The sequence below is a fragment of the Ictalurus furcatus genome, chromosome 21 (genome assembly GCF_023375685.1).
Source record: "Ictalurus furcatus strain D&B chromosome 21, Billie_1.0, whole genome shotgun sequence".
NCBI lineage: Eukaryota > Metazoa > Chordata > Actinopteri > Siluriformes > Ictaluridae > Ictalurus > Ictalurus furcatus.
In genome coordinates this window covers 5143445-5164683 of record NC_071275.1, presented here as the reverse complement: position 1 = coordinate 5164683, position 21239 = coordinate 5143445, and the positions used below count along the sequence as shown (strand labels likewise).

At 35.8% G+C, this 21239-nt stretch overlaps 3 protein-coding genes across 4 annotated transcripts; 1 reads left to right on the top strand and 2 right to left on the bottom strand.

Annotated features, from left to right (window-relative positions):
• Positions 1-749: 749 nt before the first annotated feature.
• ccdc51 (coiled-coil domain containing 51) lies at positions 750-4242 on the bottom strand. Its single transcript, XM_053653239.1, has 4 exons — positions 4095-4242; positions 2001-2355; positions 1754-1918; positions 750-1659 (listed from the first exon to the last, which is right to left on the bottom strand). The coding sequence occupies exons 2-4, from the start codon at positions 2313-2315 to the stop codon at positions 886-888; spliced, it is 1254 nt and encodes a 417-aa protein (XP_053509214.1). The 5' UTR covers positions 2316-2355; positions 4095-4242; the 3' UTR covers positions 750-885.
• A 68-nt stretch (positions 4243-4310) lies between these two features.
• tma7 (translation machinery associated 7 homolog) lies at positions 4311-7692 on the top strand. The gene is made up of 4 exons (XM_053653243.1): positions 4311-4458; positions 5140-5195; positions 5348-5435; positions 7175-7692. The coding sequence occupies exons 1-4, from the start codon at positions 4443-4445 to the stop codon at positions 7207-7209; spliced, it is 195 nt and encodes a 64-aa protein (XP_053509218.1). The 5' UTR covers positions 4311-4442; the 3' UTR covers positions 7210-7692.
• Positions 7462-19455, bottom strand: LOC128625140 (deoxyribonuclease gamma). 2 transcript variants are annotated; one of them, XM_053653242.1, is made up of 10 exons: positions 18899-19455; positions 15272-15360; positions 15082-15170; positions 14893-14979; positions 12701-12813; positions 11910-12022; positions 10486-10643; positions 9385-9481; positions 7694-7760; positions 7462-7552 (listed from the first exon to the last, which is right to left on the bottom strand). In XM_053653242.1, exons 2-10 carry the CDS (start codon positions 15350-15352, stop codon positions 7530-7532), a joined length of 828 nt encoding a protein of 275 aa, XP_053509217.1. In that variant the 5' UTR covers positions 15353-15360; positions 18899-19455; the 3' UTR covers positions 7462-7529. The 2 variants fall into 2 exon arrangements, with proteins under 2 accessions (XP_053509217.1, XP_053509216.1); XM_053653241.1 differs by having other exon boundaries at positions 15272-15357; positions 18899-19096.
• Between the last annotated feature and the right edge of the window lie 1784 nt (positions 19456-21239).

The following is a 21239-nucleotide window of genomic DNA, read 5'->3' as shown; positions in this document are numbered from 1 at the left end:
AGTTGCAACATCTGAATTTATTGAAGATCATGGGAAGATCATGGCTTCTCTCTTCTTTCCATAATATTCATTGATATTGTGATTATTGACTGGTGAATTCTCTTATTACCCAAATTCTACATTAAAAAGAAATGATTAAATTAAACTATTACAGTTAATGTCCCTTAATGTCCATCCATCCATCTTCCATACCGCGTACCCTTCATAAGGTCATGGGGGAGCCTGGAGCCTATCCCAGGGAACTCAGGGCACAAGGAAGGGAACACCCTGGATGGGTACCAACCCACCGTAGGGCATAATCACACTCTACAGACAATTTGGAAATACCAAATCAGCCTACAACACGTCTTTGGACTGGGGGAGGAAACCAGAGTACCCAGTGCACCGCTCAAACAGGGCAGAGGCAGGATTAAGCCACGATGCACCCCCACCCCCCCTCCCATGCCCTTAATGTCATTAGCATGGATGTTAATTCTGTAGGGGTTTTTATGTTGTCCTAGTTAAATTTTTAAGAATTACCAGGGTTAAATGGCACCCCAAATGACAATATTTACAGCAAAAATAGTACGGTTCTATTTAAAAACCCTAATATCATAACCCAGTTATATGAAAAAACCCAGTTTTACTACAGTACTGATACTCAAAGAAACCTTATTGTGATGTCATTGATCACAATATTGATACCTTATCATATTGCCAAGCCCTAAGAGAAGTCTGTAGATTATAAGAAATGCAACAAGTCATAATTCATGTTAAAGTTTTTAATTCTTTACTCATCAGTGCATTATTTCATCATACAGGTCCTACAGTACTCTGTAAAAGCTGAGGTTACTTCTGTTACAAACGATGGCCCCTTAAGTGTACGCTACAGTCTAGACAATTTCATCATGTACCTTTGAAGATAATATAGAGCACTGGCATGGATAAAGCAAATGCTGTGTAAGTCAGAATAGTGTTGTACAGAGTAGACCTGTTAATCTGAGCCTCCAGTCTTTTCTCAGTCTGGTCCAGGCCTTGGATGATGCTCTCTGTTTCACACACTAAAAGCGGTGTATCTTTTATCTGAATGACTGGTTTTTCCACAGGATGAGCTGAGACGGATTTCTTCACGGCCTGAAGCTCAGTCGCCATCTTCCCTAAATTCTGCCTGATGTGCTCCATCTGTGGCTTGAGATCTTCCACAAGTGACTGAGCTTTCTTGCTGTGCAGAAGCATCTCTTTAACAGCCTCTTCTGACATGCTGGGTTTTGATGGTGGTATTACAGATTGGGCTGCTAGATTGGGAACAGATATAGGTTTTTCATCTGCTCTATTAGTAATGGCTAAATTAAACGTGTCTATGATGCCTCGGAGTTCCTCTTGCTGGCTCTTGTGAGAACTGGCTTGGATTTTAATAGCTTCCTGTAGGCTCGCTGGTCCCTTCTGAGCCTCCAGGAGCAAGCTTTTCAGCTCCTGAAGGCGCACCCTGTTGATGTAAGTGGACCCCATGACACCAATAAAGGCACCCAGTACTGAACCGATGATGGACCAGTTCTTGGTGCGTTCTGCCCGAGCCCGCTCCTTCTCGTGACTCTCGCGCACGCCAGCAGAGAAAAGGGCAAACTTTTCCCGCTCGCCTTCCTCTGCGTTTTCGTAAGCTGTTTTGAGGCGCCGTTCTTCCTGTTGGTATAAAAGAAGAATCAATGAGTACATATACTAAATATATTTATCATCTAACTCATTAAACACCTAGATGTCTTGATTCTCATCCCACCTGAAGTAACTTGTGTTCCAGTGTTGCTAATTCAAGATAATGTGCCTCCTCTCTCGAAACTCGATCCAGACGATCTCTAACCTCCTTAAGCCTCAACTGAAGAGCCTCCAAACTGACATGAGCCTCGTGAACCATTCCCCTAGCAACCATGAAAGCTTTCTCAGCCTGATCACAAAACATCAACACATCCACGGTCAGGATTGTTGACACTAGAGCTTATTAGGAATATCAGTAGATTAAAACATACCTCTGTAACCTTGGACTGAGCATCTTTAACCTCATTAAGGCCAACAAACTCTTCATACTTTTCCCACCAGTGATTGACAGTAGCTGTCGCAGTTTTCACAGTATTCTGTCCCCACTGTTTCCCAAGCTTGGCCATGTTCTTCAAGGCAGCCGATGTCTGCTCCTGAGTGACCACGGGTTTATCTGGTGGACTTTTCTGAGAACAGAAGGTTCTGTTGATGGAGAACGCATTGCACTGGATTCTACCAGAGATTTGGAGAAGGTAGAAGCAAGTGCCATTTCTCCTTTGTAGAACACAGCTCCCTTTGTAGCTCATTGAACTTTCATTTACGGAGCACACATATCAATCCTGCAACCTGGAGTAAGAAGGAACACTGTAAGCTGTTAAACAAATCTAGTCTTAATAGTCTTGTTGTTTATGTACACACCTACAGTGCCCTCCACTAATATTGGCACCCTTGGTAAATATAAGCAAAGAAGGTTGTGAAAAATTGTCTTTATTGTTTAACCTTTTGATCTTTTGTTTAAAAAAAAAAAATTACAAAAATACCCCGCTTTCATGGACATCAAACAATTGCAAACACAACACATGTATATATATATTTTTTTAAAAATTGTTAAATATAGGTGTGCAACAATTATTGGCACCCTTTTAGTCAGTACTTTGTGCTACCTCCCTTTGCCAAGATAACAGCTCTGAGTCTTCTCCTATAATGTCTGATGCGGTTGGAGAACAGATGACAAGGGATCTGAGACCGTTTCTACAAACAGGATCTCTCCAGATCCTTCAAATGTCAAGGTCCAAGCTGGTGGACTCTCCTCTTCAGTTCACCCCACAGGTTTTCTATAGGTTTCAAGTCAGGGGACTGGGATGACCATGGCAGGACCTTGATTTTGTGGTCAGTAAATAATTTTTGTGTTGATTTTGATGCATGTTTTGGATCATTGTCCTGCTGGAAGATCCAACCATGGCCCATTTTAATCTTTCTGGCAGAGGCAGTCAGGTTTTCATTTAATATCTGTTGATATTTGATAGAGTCCATGATGCCATGTATCCTAACAAAATGTCCAGGTCCTCTGTCAGAAAAACAGCCCCAAAACATTAAAGAGCCACCACCATATTTAACCGTGAGCATGAGGTACTTTTCCATATGGCTACCTCTCTGTGTGCGCCAAAACCACCTCTGGTGTTTATTGCCAAAAAGCTCTATTTTGGTTTCGTCTGACCATAGAACTGTCCTTAATTCCAGACATTAACCAGTGAATCATGGCTCTCAGGAGATTAACCTACAGCAATTCCAGGTTGATTCATAACATTTCCAGTTGACTGGAACTTCTTAATTATTGCCCTGACGGTGGAAATGGGCATTTTCAATGCTTGTGCTATTTTCTTATAGCCACTTCTCATTTTGTGAAGCTCAATAACCTTTTGCTGCACATCACAGATATATTCCTTGGTCTTACCCATTGTTATGAATTACTAAGGGAATTTGGCCTATGTGTTACCTCATATTTATACCCCTGTAAAACAGGAAGTCATGGTTGAACAATTTCCTGTTCCTAGTCACCCAGGTGTACAAAAAAAAACTTTTTTAAATATCAATGGGAATATACTTCAAATATATTTTTCTCATATGAATTCATAGGGGTGCCGATAATTGTTGCACACCTATATTTAACAAAGTTTTTTATATATATAAACCTGTGTTGTCTTTGCAATTGTTTGATATCCAGAGTATTTTTTTGTGAATTTTTTTTTAGCAAAAGATCAAAAGGTTAAACAATAAAGACAATTTTTCACAGTCTTCATTGCTCATATTTACCAAGGGTGCCAATATTAGTTGGAGGGCACTGTGTATAACCAGACTAACCAGTTTATAAAACAAAAATAACATACAGTTTGACATAGCTGTTAATATGACTATCAAACTTGCTAAAAAGGCATGTTATTACATTCAAACATATTTAAAACTGTTAATTGATGCTCTTACAAATGTCATTTCCAATACCTCACCTAGCATCTAAACATTAGCTACTTAGATAATTAGGTCCAAAATTTATTGATCTAAGCACATTATATACAAATATTACATACCAGATGTTGGCTTTTATTCTGTCTGTTGCCGTCTATTAAAATTGAGCGTAAATAATGTATTAAAAGTGCTATATATAGATAGATATGAAGCTATGCAAAAGTCATAGTATCGTACATGACATAACTTTTAGTTCAGGCACAAGATAAGTCTACTACATCCAGGTTAAACAGCATCAGATGGGGTCCTCAGGCTTTACTTCGCCTCGCACCCGTATTCGTGTAGTACAAGCCAATTGTTGCGGAATAGGCGGGGTTTTTCCCCCTAATACGAGTGGAGAAAAGTACCGCCGTTCTGAACGAAACCTTGCTGCTTCTCGCACGCGCCCGTTTCTAACCAGCATATCCAATATGTCTGGAAGAGAAGGTAAATATCTTAAAATGTATTGTTATAAATTGAATTAGATAAAGTAATGTAGTGGATGTGTTAGTTTATATAATTAAATAGTACTGCGCGAAATCACCGTTTTGTCCGAATATTGTAGCCACGCTAGCTAACTGTCAGTTTAACCGAGAATTAATATAAGAAATATTTATCAAACACCGTCGAAATTAGTTGTTCAGTTTGACTTTGCTAGCTAGCGAGTTGTTTTTGTTGAGTTTTTTTTAGCTCGATAAACTGTGTAATGCGATGTATTAAATGCATGTCGGTGGTTGAATACCAATTCATCAATGCTTCCTTTATAAGTGCACTACGTAGGATTAAACCAATGATGGCTTGTACACCCTATGTAGTGCACTATTTATCTAGTAGGAAGCCATTTGAGATTCAGCCTTGCAACAGTTGGATAACGTTTAACTAATAAGGAGAGAATGATGCTGTAATATGGAGATGTTATGTACCTGAGCAGCCTGTCCTTAATTCCAGACATTAACCAGTGAATCATGGCTCTCAGGAGATTAACCTACAGCAACTGGTTCAATCCTCTGTGTCCTTTCAGATTATAATAACTCATTTCCCTTTACTCAGTGAAACACTGCATAGTTTGCTGATGTGCACTTTTGTTAATGGATTACAGTGTGACTGTTAATGTGTTTGCACTCGTAGGAGGTAAGAAGAAACCCCTCAAGGCTCCTAAGAAACAAAATAAGGAGATGGACGAGGTGAGTTCATCCGAGCCACAGCTGCGCCTTGTGAAGAAGGGGAGGAAAAGAGTGTAGCGAGGCTGTTGTTTTGTAAACCGAATACCGCATTGGTGATAAAAGAGAGCAGGTTTAACCTCTTACATGTTTGTGTCTCCCTCACACCCCTTCAGGATGAAGCTGCCTTCAAGCAGAAGCAGAAGGAGGAGCAGAAAGCTATGGAGGCGCTGAAAGCCAAAGCAGCAGGAAAAGGACCCCTAGGTACGAGACGGTTTGATTTTGTAATCCTGCGTTCACACTAGCAAGCGAAAACAATGTGGTAATTTTGAAACATTGCAAGCTCCTGCGAACGTTGCAGAGTTGCTTGATTTTTGCGTTCGTTTCTGCGATCGCAAACTCGTAAAAATCCTGGAGGGACTGATTTAGTTCCTACCTGCAATTAGTTCCCGTTTACTGTTTCACACAAAAATTAAAGAAAACTTAAAACCGTGGTTTCATCTTTCATATCCTGCCATATACAACCTCCCATTAAATATGTATATACATATAGAATATGTTACGGAATAATATAAACCATGGAAAGATGTAGCAGAGATCGTTGGTGCCTCTGGTTAGTGTAAAATGTAGAATCACGTTAATAATAAAAAGAAACGATTCAAACAGGAGCCACCCCTACTTGGGTTTCTGTTTATTAATAGTAGTAATTAGTCAGAAAGGGGTCAAATGTGAACTAGACCTAGTACAAATCCGCTGAAATAATCAGAGGCTTATATGCGAATGGAAGCCAATATATAACCAGGAAAGACTCCTTCACATGTTTTGAAGTGGTTGGTTTAATGAAATCGCAGAGTCTGAAGTCAAAGAATAGAAATAACAGGAGAAATATGAGGAAATGGGTGCAGTTACTGAGTGAATCAGCTGTGTGGACTGTCTGCCACGTAATCTAAGCCCAATAATAAACTGATTCCGAAAAGTGTCATTGTTGACGTGGTGAAGTTTTAATAAGATGTTTGTTTAACGTGCTGTTTATGGAAGGAGTCCACAGTGTCAGCACTTTGTAGCAGCCAGTTTACAGCTTTTTATAGCCGCTGTAATAAAAATGATAACAGGAACGAGCTTGTTGTGCGGACGTTCCACAACAGTAAATGTGACTATAAATGGGTTAAAGTGTGTTGTCTCGTTCTTTGCTAAATTCTAAATTGCAAGTTGCTGTGAAGTATGAGGAATAAAACACTTCAGGACATGCTGATCTTGGACACTTCTCGCATCACGCCAACATGATGTTGGCTGTACTTTTCAAACAGTGAGACTGTACGAGGATATCCAGCACGGCCTCACAGGGTCTCTGCCAACCTGGAGAACGGCTGGGCAAATTAAATCGTCATAAATTTGTGTTAATGGAATTGCCTTATGATCTTGATTATCTTATTGCAGTGTTAATGGACACCTAACAGTGATGAAGTTCTATTAATTCCTTATTGCTTGCCATTTACAAAGCAAATATCAAAGTACATATATAAAATCTTATATGTTAGGTGTCCAACACAATTGGCTGAATTTCCTGCTCTAAGACTCCTCTAAAAACCTGGAGATTTACTTTATTTGGAAAGTAAGAATGAAACACCTGGTACAAAAATAGATCTCCGCGTCCATTCAGCCAATGGCGATACCGGAATTTACTCTAAGAAAAGAATGTTGATATTATTTCTGTTTATATCATATATTTAATAAAAAAGGATTGACCTGGATAAATAGCTTACTGAAGAATGAATTACTGAATATTGTGGTGCTGGAGCTGTGCTTCACCATATTATAGTTGGTAATTTGCTCAGTGAGATAAATGAAGTTGACCTCTAGATGGCAGGACTGAACAGTGCGTGGCCTCAGTAGCGAACATTGCACTTTTCGTGCATACACACTGAGATGTTACAAAAAACCCGAATCACATTGTTTTGCAAACAGTTAATCATCTTATCTGCTCTCTGCTTTGCTCTTCACAGCTGGGGGCGGAATCAAGAAGTCTGGGAAGAAATGAGTTGGAGTCATTAGTTAAACGCATTTGAGAACTGTTATGTGAACAAGTCTGCTTTGGGGCCACAAATGTACACCAACTAGCATTTTTAATACCCTGCTGTGAGGATGAGAAGAAAAAACGCATAAATAAAGTTTTGTATGTATTTGGTGTGGAATCACTCAATGTTTATTGCATAAACAAAGAACTACAAAAGTTAAACACATTTCAGATTTTTTAAAATGTACATTTTAATTTCAAACATCAGCCATGCATTTATTTTCAGAAAAAATGGTTTTCTTTTTCCGGGTCTTCTGCCAGTGTTTTCTTTCTCCTGCTGTCATCTATTTCCTGCATGTGGCAGAGCCTAAAGCAAGAGTTTGTTTATTGGGTTTTTTGTTTGTTTTTTTTTTGTGGTGGGGGGTGTTAGTTTGAAGTGACTCCTATGTATTGTGTATTAGATCATAGGTGCTAATGGGATGTACAAATAAAGAATTTAGCTGCTTACTTTGACCGTCGCCGTTGCTTAATTTCAGTTCCACCTCCACTGGATAGTGATCACTCACTTTACGTGCCTGTAAAAGTGTTCATTAATGCCTAAGGATCAATTCTTGGTACTGTATGATCATATTAATGCAGCTGGAGATGAGTAGACTTGCTTAAGGGCCCAAGAAGGCCATAAATTAATGATGCAACTTGCTCACTTAGTATCGAAATGATAGGAAGAGGTATGTGGGTTCATTATTATTCATTCCTCCAGCAAGTTGGGGAACTGCTCCATACACACACATTTTATAGTAATACAACCTGGGATTGAAATGGACTTAACTGGGATTTTTGCCATTTGATACACAATATGTCTAAAATTGAAATGCGCAGTGAACATTTGGTTATTGTGACTAATTGAACCAAAAAAAAAAACCAAAAAAAACAAGAAGTCTGTTGAGCAGGTCTATATGTATCTGTCAGCTTTGTACATCCGGATCATTATTTTTATACCCATTCTTTTTAGCAAGATTGCTCAAGCACTGTTTGATTGGATGAACAGAAATGTTTCAAGTTACAACTTTTATGGTTTTTTTTTCTTTTTTAACGTCAGTATTATGGGTTATTGTGTGTAGATTCATGACATGCAGAACTGTGCAAAAGTCTTAGGCACATGCAAAGAAATGCTGAAGAGCAAAGATGCCTTCAAACATAATAATGAAATTAAATGTTTATACATTAAAAAAAAATAATAAAATAACAAGCAGTATAATAAATAAATACTCTATAACAAGTGAACATTTTGGTGTGATGACCCTTTGCTTTAAAAAGAAAAGTAATCTCAGTTACAATTAGTGCAGTTTTATAAGGAAATGAGCTGCAAGTTTTATTGAGCATTTTGCAGAACCAGCCATGGTTCCTCTGGAGCCTTTGACTGTCGCACTCGCGTCTTATTTATGCTGCAAAACCCAGCAGCCTTCATTTATGTGTGTTTTGTCTGAAAAGTGTCTCTTACATAATATGCTGCTTTCTTTACTGACGTACAAACATTTTTCTATAACATTTCATTTTTTTGCTGGAAAACGAATGTTTGGAAATCTAAAATGTTTTAGTACTGACTCGATAATGTAGAAGTCGTAAAATAGAAATCAATAACAGTTTGTACTACAAAAAGTAGGACTTTCGGACAGTACAGTACTGTATAACCCCATTGAAGTCCATTTTATGCAAGACACTGTAACTAAATATACATATTATTAGATTTCCCACATTATCAACATGCATATGAAAACATATAGCAGTTAAGGATTCCTTGACCAAATAACTCTCACGTCATTGTTTCTCCCTCCTTGTATAGGTCTGTATACTGTAAAAGTCACTTCGTATATGTATAATTACTGACTGTAACCTGTCATTTGCACAGTTTGTCAGCTGCCTCCACCTTATCAAATAGAAAATGGCCACTCTTGGCCAGTCATTGTACCATCAATGCCTCTTCAATCCTACATCCTTTAGCCTTTGGAAATCAATGGTCCTGTGGTCGTCCCTTATGACTGGAAGTGGGGCTGACACATCGTACATAGCAACAGATAGGTTGCAGTTCATAATTATACACCTACCAAGTACAGCTATTTGATGACATGGCAACTCAAATGATTACGATGTGTAAATAAATGACTTTAAAATCCACAGAATAAAAGTAACTGTGCTTACATCAGCTTCAGTCAGTCCATATTCCTGTTGGAAGTTAAACGCTCTGGCAGAGTTCGGGACAATGGCATCAAGCGTATTCTGTCCGTACACCACTATCCTAATGGGAATAGAGATGCAGAAATGTCTGGCTGATTATAACATGGCGTATTTAAATGCAAATTTAATTCAATGTATAGGTCGATAGAAAATAAAGGACTAGGACAATGTCAATAATGCAGTTGTACGATAAGCCTATGAGACACGTAGAGGCTTAACGCACCAATGCTTTTTCCCTTTCTATTTCTTTTGGCATAATACCTTCATATGAAAGAAAAGCTTTCTTCATACAAATAGGAGATGTGTATGGTGATGTAAAGTACTCAACAATGTTCTAGCGATTAAGTTATTGAATAATAAAACAAGGTTTACTATTACACACACACATGTGTAATTTTCCATTGGGGGAAAATGTGATCTCAGTGACCGTGGAATGGGTATTTGTGCCAGGCAGGATGTTGTGAGTATTTCAGAAACTGTTGATCTCTTGGAAATTTCACCCACAAAAGTCTCTAGAGCGCATACGAAATGGTGCGGAAAACAAAAATCATCCAGTTAAGCGGGCCGAAATGCCTTGTTGATAAGAGTGATCGGAGGAGAATTACCACACTGGTTTGCGCTAATGGGAAGGTTACGGTAACACAAATAACCACTCTTTACAACTGTGGTGAGCAGAAAAACATATCAAATGCACAACACATTAAAGTCTGGGGTGGATGGGCTACAAAAGCAGAAAAGCATGTTGAGTTCCAGTCCTGTCAGCCAAGCACACAAAATCTGCTCACTGAAACTGGGCAGGTGAATTTTTATCCAGAATTCAGTGCTCTACTTATTGTGGTAAATCAAGTGAATTTAATCCAGTGATGCATTACTTGGATATGTAAGTGTGGATGGTGTGGTCTCAGCCATGGTCTCACAAATGTTCCATGGCAATATAGCCTGATTTGTTAATACATCCGAAGAGGTCGTAACATGATAATAGCACATACAGTACAACATTCAGATTCACTCATTATCTCTGTATGCATCTCCGCATCACAACAAATCCATCAAATCTGAACAAACCTGTCGTAAGTGTGGTCATTCTTTGTGCTCGTAGTGGTGTCCACTTTATCTCTAATCAGCCAGTGGAAGTCTTCATCTTCGTAGATACGGATTGCCTTCATCTCTTTTTTAGACACATAACTGCCATCCGCATTGAAGTCACCCAAGATCATGATATGCTGTGTATAAGAACAATATAAGCAATGTCTTGTCCATAAATCGGGCCATAAAATGATTTTTCCTTTCCACTGACAGTCCTTAATATGTAAAGCAACATTTAAACCGATTGTCAAAAAATCCTAAAGGATTCCAATAAGAAACTTGTACAGGATTCTAACTAAAATTTCTCTCATATTTTGAAACCATTCCAATAAGATTCCCAAATGGATGCCATTACAAAATCATGTAGAAGTGGTCAGGATATTTATGTCTTGTCCTATAAGACAATTCCTGTAGGAATCTTATATGAATGGTTTCAAAATATGATCGAAATTCTAACGCTGTACAAGGAATTTTCATGGATTTTTTTGGTCAAGGGTATAAATATGTAAACAAAATTTTTATTGTAATTTCCTGGAAAAACAGCACATCTTACGCTAATATTTAATTGTCAGCACAGTATATGTCAGCTTTAAATAAAAGAAAATGTTGTGTTCCATGACTTGTTAACCGATTATGTTTACAGGATGGTTTCTTAAGATTTATATATAGATAGATAAGAGATAATAGATAGATAGATAGATAGATAGATTGATTGATAGATAAGAGATAATAGATAGATAGATAGATAATAGACAGACAGACAGACAGATAGATAGACAGATAGATAGCTAGATAGATAGATTGATTGATAGATAAGAGATAATAGATAGATAGATAATAGACAGACAGATAGATAGATAGATTGATCGATTGATGAGATAATAGATAGATTGATAGATAGATAGATTGATTGATAAGAGATAATAGATAGATAGATAGATAGATAATAGATAGATAGATAGATAGATAGTACCCTCTGTAATTTCCAATAACAAGCCCTCATTTCCAATAAAATACAAGTAGAGTTCCAATAAGATTCTAAAAATTAAATAAGACACTACAGGACAAACTAAACTTCCAGTGGGATTGTTTGACAAAGGACAGGGGAAGTGTTCATGTAATATTCTTGTTTGATGCAGATGCTGCTTTATTATTTTGAAGATTATTATTATGATGCACTATGAACCATTAAGGGTACATTTTTAAACATCTCAATTACTTTAATTACTTCCTTCTAATTGAATTCAGTCCCATAGTAGCTTATATTTAAATTATATTAAGCAGAGTTTTGTAGGTATTAAGTATATTTCTCATTACATGTATTTCAGTCAGATGTTTACATAATGGTTAATATTCTGTATACATGCATAATCATTTGCTCATTAACGTTGACTTTGACTTACATCTGTTTTCCATTTCTCTCTCACAACCAGGACTACATCATACAGCTCATCCAACTCTTTCTCCGAGTCTTCAGGCTTAGTGTGGACAGGCACCAGAACCAGATCCTTCATCACTTACACATGCACATGCACACACACACACACACACACACACACACACACACAGTAGAAATCAATAGATTACAGCACAAAGCAACAGATATGTGCCATAAGTATGTGGACACCTGACTATCACACCCCTATGTGCCCATTCCAAAACCATGGGCATTCGTCTGGGAAGGCTTTTCACTAGATTTTGGAGTGTGGCTGTGGGGATTTGTGCTCATTCAGCCACAAGAGCATTAGTGAGGAGGCCTGGGGTGCAGTCGGTGTTTCAGTTCATCCCAAAAGTGTTCAGTGGGGTTGAGGTCATGGCTCTCTGCAGACCACTTGAGTTCTTTAACACCAACCTTGGCAGACCATGTCATTGTCATGCTGGAACAGGTTTGGGTCCTTTAGTTCCACTGAAGAGAAACTGTAATGCTACAGCATATAAAGACATCCTGTACAATTGTATGCTTCCAACTTTGTGGAAACAGTTTGGGGAAGAACCACATATGGCTGTGATGATCAGGTGTTCACAAACCTTTGGCCATATAGTGTAGTTATTTGGGTAATTTTTTCTTCCTCTTATTTTCTCTTGCTATCTCACTGGAACACTTGAGCTAATGTTAAATACTTGTAAATATATGGATTTCTGATTTTTAAAGACAAGAGAGAACCCCTTAACACACCCTTTCATTAATTTCTACCTGTTTTAGGACAAGAGAAACGAAGGATATAAGGTTCTCTCTCAAAGGCATCCTTATCTCCAGATTGATTGTCCTCATACTGATAAGTGCCGATCACGTTCACCACAGCACCCCTGTTAATGAAAATACAACCTCAACTTGGATTGACAGTTTTAGAATTGCTAAGAATTACAACCCCAATTCCAAACAAAGTTGGGATTGTCAATAAAATGTCAATTTTAAAATGTGTAAAATGTCAATAAAAACAGAATGCAATGATTTGCAAATCTCATAAAAACCCGTATGTTATTCACAATAGAACATAGAAAACATGTCAAATGTTTAAACTGAGAAAATGTACCGTTTTAAGAAAGAAAAAAAAAAGGTGATATTGAATTCGATAGCTGCAACACGTCTCAAAAAAGTTGGGACGGGGCAACAAAAGGCTGGAAAAGTAAATGTTACTAAAAAGAAACAACTGGAGGTTAATTGGCAACAGGTCAGTAACATGATTGGGTATAAAAAAGAATATCTTAGAGAGGGATTGTACTAGTCACTCCCAAATGTACTTTTTCTACCACTAGCAACACTAGTAATACTATCTCTACAGCCCAAATGACAAATGTTTATGTATTTTGTGGCCAAACTGATTACATTAAAGTACTGAAAGCAGATAGCTAATATATTTCCAGCATTGTATTTTTGCAAATTCCAGAAAATTACTGTAAGATTTTGTTTCTGTGAAGGTAAGAATTTGTATTATTTAGTTTGTTGTATACAGTAAATCTGTATAAGGATGTTTTGTAAATGGTGTTTTAATAGAAAAAAATGTTTTTTTTTTTCAGTTCTAATGAGTTTTTTAAATGTATTGTTTAGTCAGTGTTCACTGTCTAGATCAAGGGTGGCCAATCATCCAAGAGCTAGTGTGGGTGTAAGTTTTCATGCTAAACAAGAAGAAGCCACAACTGAGTCTACTGAAAGCCAAGATGCTGATTAAACAGGTGGAACAAGTTTGCTTGACTGGAATGAAAACTTGCACTCACACCAGCCTTTGCAGGTAAGCTTGAACACCCCTGGTCTAGATCAACAAAAGATTAATAACCTAATTACAATGCTAAAAAAAACTACAGAGCAAATAACTTTACTACACTAAAACCGTAGATCTGCAATAACGCCAACAGTTGTTAATACAACTTAGGTGAAATGTGTGTATTTTGAGATTTGCACTATTTTGATTGTTTTAGAGCATTTTGAGCATAAAATTTCTGTAGAGAAGTGAAAAAGTCCAGAAAATCTGCCATTGAAAGTTTTTTTTAACAAATCTGCATTGTATCATCAGAAATTGAACTGAGGTCTGGAACAGAGCAGTTTAAAATGTGAGTACGGGAACGTCATTTTGAAATTTCAATCATTCAGTCACACAGCCAATGTGAATTTCATCTGAACATTCCATTTCAAATGGTATAGTGATGCAGATTCAAAATTCTAACGTTCAAATTCAAATTTTTGCATTTTAAATGAAAATTTCGAATGATTCAAATGTTTACTTAATTACTCTGACTCCATATCCAGCCATTTGAATTTAACCCTGCCGCTACAAAGCTAACAAATAAGCGGTAATCTTACATAATAAATAATACTATAAAAAATCTTACATCTAACACCTTAGCATCACGCAAAAGACATGCTTAATCATCACACATGTCTCAGACAAACCTATTTATATGGTTTCTAACTCTCTAAGCCATTATTATCTATAAGAACAGGCAAAAAGTAGAATGTGTGGGCCAAAGTTTATGATGTTAGTGATTCAGACTATAGCATAGGTCCAATTTAATTTAAATTTACACTTTTAAATACAGACTTCCTCTCTTATTTTGTGAAACGGTTTGCGTGCAAATGTTTTAATTAAACCAAATGATTTCTTTTGGTGCTTGTGTGTGTGTTTGTGTATGTGATGATTTAGGCATATAGTTTTGCATGATGCTAATCTGGTAGCTATACATTTCCCTTATCTGTTAGCAACATTAGTCTCGTAGCCTTAAAAAGGATCCGACTCGTTTTGGCTGTGGTGTATCCTAGTCAGATTAAAGGAATCAAACATCTGACACCGAGTGGCAAACTTCAGTATATTTGGATTCAAATTGTGAAACTGTGTCTTCATTTTTAGCCAAACTGTTTCTAAAATATGTATTCTTAAAACGCAGGTGTACCTGTAAAGGAACAGAAACTGCTCCTTGTATGTGGTCCTCCCCAGACGTACACTGAGCTTCATGCTGTAAGGGTTCTCTGGGTTGGCCCTGCCAAGAGAAGGTTCCTTCAAATCTAACCCTCATTTTAAGAACAATGTTAGCTATCTGTGAAAGGTTATATAATATATATATATACATACACTAGCTTACTCATTTAGCTCTTCTAGAAATCTGTCAATTGCTTTTCCCTTCTTTTCCACCACCTCCAGGATGACAACTATGTCATAGCGTGACACTATCTGAAACACAAAACATGAATAGAGAGAATCTTCTCAGATATTCTTCTCAATATAGACATAGAAAAGACATGATAATGTACATGAAATGTGTCTATCTTTACCCTAATAAGTGTTTTCACGACATCAGGGTCTGATAATTTTCTCTGTCCAAATCTCTGAATGTTGAAAGCGGCGATCTTCATGATTCCTGCTTGACAAAATAAGTGTCAATTAGTTTTTGCAGCGTTTGCGGGATTTAAGAAGATGCCCAAAAGGCACTTAGGCTTTTTCACATTCGCACATAAATTATAAAGTTTCATTTCACTGCAAGCTATAGAAAAATTGTTTTGTCCCCCCAACAAAGTTGAGCTAAATTTATATCTGAAGAAGAGGCAATTATGTAAAGTGTCCATTTTTAAACCCCCCCCCCCCACACACACACCTTATTTATTTACTTGTGTAGCTATGTGCTTATTCCTGAATTTATTTTTTATGTAATTAATAAATATTTGTATTATTTTTAATTATTATTTATTGACGCATTCATTTATTTCTGTATTTTCTTGTCCTTATGCTAATAATAATAATAGATTATACAGTATGTGTCTGGCTCCAACATCTTCAACACAGAAATTAAAAATGCCACAAAAGCCTACAATCCAAAGTCTAAACAAAATTTTATTTATTTATTTTTTACATTTATTCCACGTTTATTTATTTATGTATTTATTTATTTATAATAATATATTTGTATCTGAGTAATATTTATATCTGAATACTTAGGCAGATACTGTCCTTCAGACTAGAGTCTGGATTTTTAAACTTGGCACAGAAAAATCAGGTACTTTTAAAACAGGACTGATTTAATATTTCATATTTAGATGATAATTTTCATGTAATGAACATTCGGTGTATTTCCTGTGTGTCAGCAAACAGAATAACACTTTGCTAGTGGTTTTGGGAAAAAACAGCAGAGAGGGTGGAGGGTCGTCAGATCTTATCTTTCTTTCTTTTTTAAGTTGAATGTTAAAAATATTTACTTTAATAAATTAATTTGATCCAACACGTTATTTATTTTCAGTGTACCCTTACACATAGAGTTTCACATACTGTACATTTCACATGTGATTACATATGAAAGTGCACCATGTGAAAAAATAGCACGTGAAGTAATTAAGTCACATTAAAATAAACAAATCATTCATAAATTAATGATGTTGAAAATCACGTGACAATAAATAAATCATGTAAAAAAAATGCAGGGAAAAGAAATCAAACATATGTAAATAAATGAATTATGTGGAAAAAACAGAAGTGCAAATAAATTAATTGTGTAAAAAAAGCACGTGAAAATAAATGAATCACATGAAAATAAATAAATCATAGAAATAAATTCGTTATGTGGAAAAATCAGAGGTAAAAATAAACAAATCATGTCAAAAAAATTAAGTGAAAATAAATTAATCAAAGGTAAATAAAAGGTAAATAAATGATGTGTAAAAAAAAATGTGAAATCTGAATTATGTAAATAAATAATGTGAAAAATAAACTAATTGTTTTTAAATAAATTATGTGGGGAAAAAAATCAGATATGAAAATAAATTAATCACATGCAAATAAACAAATACTGTGAAAAAAGTGCCTGCAGGACAATAAATAGATCATATGTAAATAAATGAATTATGTGAAAAAATCAGAAGTGAAATTACATTAATCATCTGTAAAAAAAAAATAATAATAATAATAAAAAATTTAAAAATCACATAAAGAACTGAATTATGTGTAAAAAAAAAAAAAAGTATGGAAAAATAAACAACTCGTGTAAATAAATGAATCATGGGAAAAAATCAGATGTGAAAATAATAAATCGTGTAAACAAATGAATCGTGAAAATAAATAATTTTAAAATAAATGAATCGTGAAAATAAACAAATAATTTTAAAATAAATGAATCGTGAAAATAAATGGCTCGTGTAAAATAAATCATGTGAAATACGAATCATGTGTAAATAAACAACGTGAAAAAGAAATCACATGAAAATAATTTGACTGTGTGGAAAAATCATTTGTGAAAATAAACAAATCATGTGTAACTACTAAATGAATTACATGTGGAAAATGTGTGAAACTTTACATATGAGGTGTCTAAAATCCACATTTTGTAAACTAAAGTCACAAAATGGTTTCTTAATGCATCCACTTAAGGTGTTCTTAGCTTAAAGAAAAGAAAAGAAAAGAAAAGAAAAAACATGTGGCTGGACTCGTTTGTCTAAATAAACATGAGACATGAGACAGCTGTGAAACGTTTAAAAAAGAGAGAGAACAGGACTGAAAGAATGCGATCTGTGTGGATCAGGTTAATGCTCTGGCAAGCTAACACATGTAACTGCTTTTCATAACAACACTATGGTCATATAGGAGTGTGAGGAAGAAAACACACCTGACTACAGGAGGAAAAACAGGTTCAGTGAAAAAGGCTCATTTAGATACTCAGCCTACAAACAGGATACAGTCAGCGATATATAACATTTTCACTATAAACCACTTACACATCTGATTCAGCGTTTGGGTAGTAAAATTGAGTAGGATACAATGAGTGACATGTTTTTAACACACAACGGCAGACTAAGATTTCTGTTTACAAGGATTATATGTGGAATCTGATATACATAATGTTAGGATTTCTAGTCTGCACTTATTGTGATTAAGGGGATGTTTTGCACTTTACAGCCCAATGAGACTTGATTAAGCATCTGTCAATAAAAAGGTGTTTTTAGAAAAGCATGTTTCCAGGAAAGTCAGGCTGGACCTGACTATAAAGCCTTTAGGTGGTTTAAAAAAAAAACCCACACATTTAAATAGAAGCATACTTTTTCTATTGGACCTACAGTATGTTAAGTAAATAAAACCTACTTTTGTAGTTTGCTTCCTAAAAAAACAAAACAAAATAAAAAATAAAAAACACGTTTCCATAGGGGTAGAAATTGAGCTTTTATGCTCCATTGCAATGATGTTAAATGTAATGTGTTGGACATGAAGAAATGTAGAAAATCTTGTCGTCATCCCCCCCACCCCCGCCCCCCCCCGCCACCCCCCCCCCACCCCCCCACAACCCAGTAAGCATTATGTCGCCCTCTCAGCAATCACTTGCGGGTGAGAGATGGTGCCTTTGGGAGGGAAAAAACGCTAAACAAGAAAGTGGCATTGTATAAATTCTTAATAAAACAATAAAATGTGAGCATGCAGTACTGAGAGTGATTAATCTTCAAAAGCATTGCTTTTACCTTCAGACTCCAGTACACTAGAATAATTGCATCAAGGTGGAGCCCTTGATTAATGGCCCACAATAGTTACATTATTAGCCACAATAGTTACATGATTACCCACAATAGTTACATGATTACCAACAATAGTTACACACAATACTGCTATATAGGTTTACATGTAAAAGTTTGGAAAAATAACAGTACTTGCATATTCATACTGCATTATACCTGCATTCTGGTTTAAAACATAACAAACTGAGAAATAACTAAAGTGGCTTGAATACAGATTTTTGTCCTTTAAACCTACTGTAATAAAAAGTATTGCATTTCAGTCCAACACGGCAGATATGTCCAAAACCTGTTCCGTGAATTCAAACTATTTTAAAACTGAAAGCTCAATCTAGGTTGTACTGACCTAATTCAGAAACAATACATGGAAACACACAAAGTTATGGACACAAATAAACTGGAAACATCACTTACTTTCAGTGATCCAAGCCAAAATCCACAGGAAACTGTCTGGCCTTAAAGGCACAACTTAGACGCAGTTTATAGTGGCATCCTACCATCTGATTAGACAGTGGTGTGTTGCTTAGTATGTGGTTGGCCCAGTTCAAAACATGAGCACCAGAGACCAATAAACATTGCTATTCCCTCCCACAAGGCTTTCATTCTGTAGCAGGAAGGCGAGACAGATTGTGGAACCAGTCTAATGAGATAACATAAAGCGTGCGAAATTTCATTAAGCTGCAAAATCCTTACTATTGTTAAAAGGTTTTTATGTGCATTGCAGATGTAGGCAGTTATTTCCTCATTCCTTATTAAAATTTAACAAGGACCACATCTCACGTCTCACATTGGTGAATGACTTAACAGCAAAAAAGAAAAAAACAACAACAACACAAAACAGACACAATTTCCCTTTATTCTATATGTAGTCAATCACACAAGACATGTTTAATGCCTTAAACAGCTACAAATCGAATGTGGGTAACTAATAATGTCAATCTCACCCAAAAACTTTCCACCAACTTAAAGCCAAAATATTATTCCGTCAAACATCATTAATCTTGAGATTTACACATTTAGGTTTGAATTAGAATTTCGATATTTTCTATAGAATTTAACATATTATACAGCATGTCTGTATTGTCTGGAATGATACCAATCCAATCCAAAAAACTGATTCCATTCGTCCAACATGGCTGCCCTCATAATGTTACAGTAAACAAACCCAGTGAAGCTTTCTTACTCTTTATGGATTACTGTGCTGTAAACAACCGCTGCTAGACCACATGAAACTACTTAAGAACTTGTGACGTTCCAAACGTTCCTTTTAAGTTTTGCAAATTTTATTTCTCCTGAACGACTTATTTAAGGAATTCTATTACCTGATGTGGTTAATCATATTGGATGCTGCACTTCTGTTACAGTAGTTCTACATACATCTATACAGTGCCTTGCATAAGTTTTCAACCCCACATGTGATTTCTGATGGGAACCGGTTGCACCAGAACTATTTCACAGCAAATACTTACACAACCACTTTTTTGTTTGCTAATATTTTGTTTTGTTTTTTTTTCCCCCTCTCACTTATATTATGGGCTATTTTGTGTAGATTCATGGCACAATTCCATTTAAATCCATTTCCTTTACAGGGTGTAACATGACAAAATGTGGAAAAGTTCAAGGGGGTGAATACTTATGCAAGCCACTGTGTTTTGTCCCATTTTGTTATGCTAATAATAAGTTCAAACTTCTTTGTAACTTTTTTTAAATTAGAATTTTTATTCGTTTTATTCATTTGGCAGATGTTTATTGAAAGAGTGATTTAAAGTGAAAGAGAATCCAGTCGAAGCAACTAGCTGAGCATTCTTTCCTCAAGAACTGTGGTTCTCTGTGAACTCACAAAATTTCAGTCCATTCAACCTTAACTACTGATTCACCAGTGCCAATAAATGTTGGCACTTTTGCTCCTCATGAATGAATTACTCATACTGAACTAACTGTATCAAAGATGTAGCATGTAAACCTCCAGGCTAAGAAGTGTGTGGATTCCTCCAGTGTGTGAGATGTAACTTCTTACCTGTGCTTTAATGCTGTTGGCAATAAAACAACAATAGAAATAGTCACACGACATCAATTACATCAAAATAATTTATACGACATTATAGGCTTAGTAATAATGACACGTTTAAACTAATATGAGGAACGCAGTCTGGGCAAGTTTGAGTGTGTGTAAAACACAGAGTGGGAGGTTGTTATTGTTTTTATAGTGTTTTGTATTTTAAGTTTAAAAATGAACATGGAAAAGAATCTAATCTTTTTTTTTTTTTAAATTATAATAATCTTTATTTATATTTATTTTAAAATATATATATTTATTATTTTAGGTCCAAAATCTCAAAGTACTTTGCACAAAGTTTAAATATTAGACCAAGAATAAAACAATTCACAATTACAAACACTGAAGGATATAAGAATTTGAGGATAAAATATTTTTTTTTAAAACAACAATCCTAGTATTAATAAATATGGAAATTCATAGGGTCATAGTTTGTAGGGCTAAAATAGAAAGCATCAATGACTTAGCCCACTGCTCTCCTATGACCAAATGATGGAAATAGGTACAGTCGGAAGAAATGTGTGTTTTAATTTATGATTTATATATCTGACTCCAAAAGATAATCTTCTCGTTAGTGCTGGAATTTTGATGTCTCAGTGTCCTGATTATATTTAGTCTAAAACAGTTTCATGCTAAGCTTTCGTTATAAAATGATGTTCCGACGTCAGAGGTTTTTATATAGCCTATAATAAACACTTA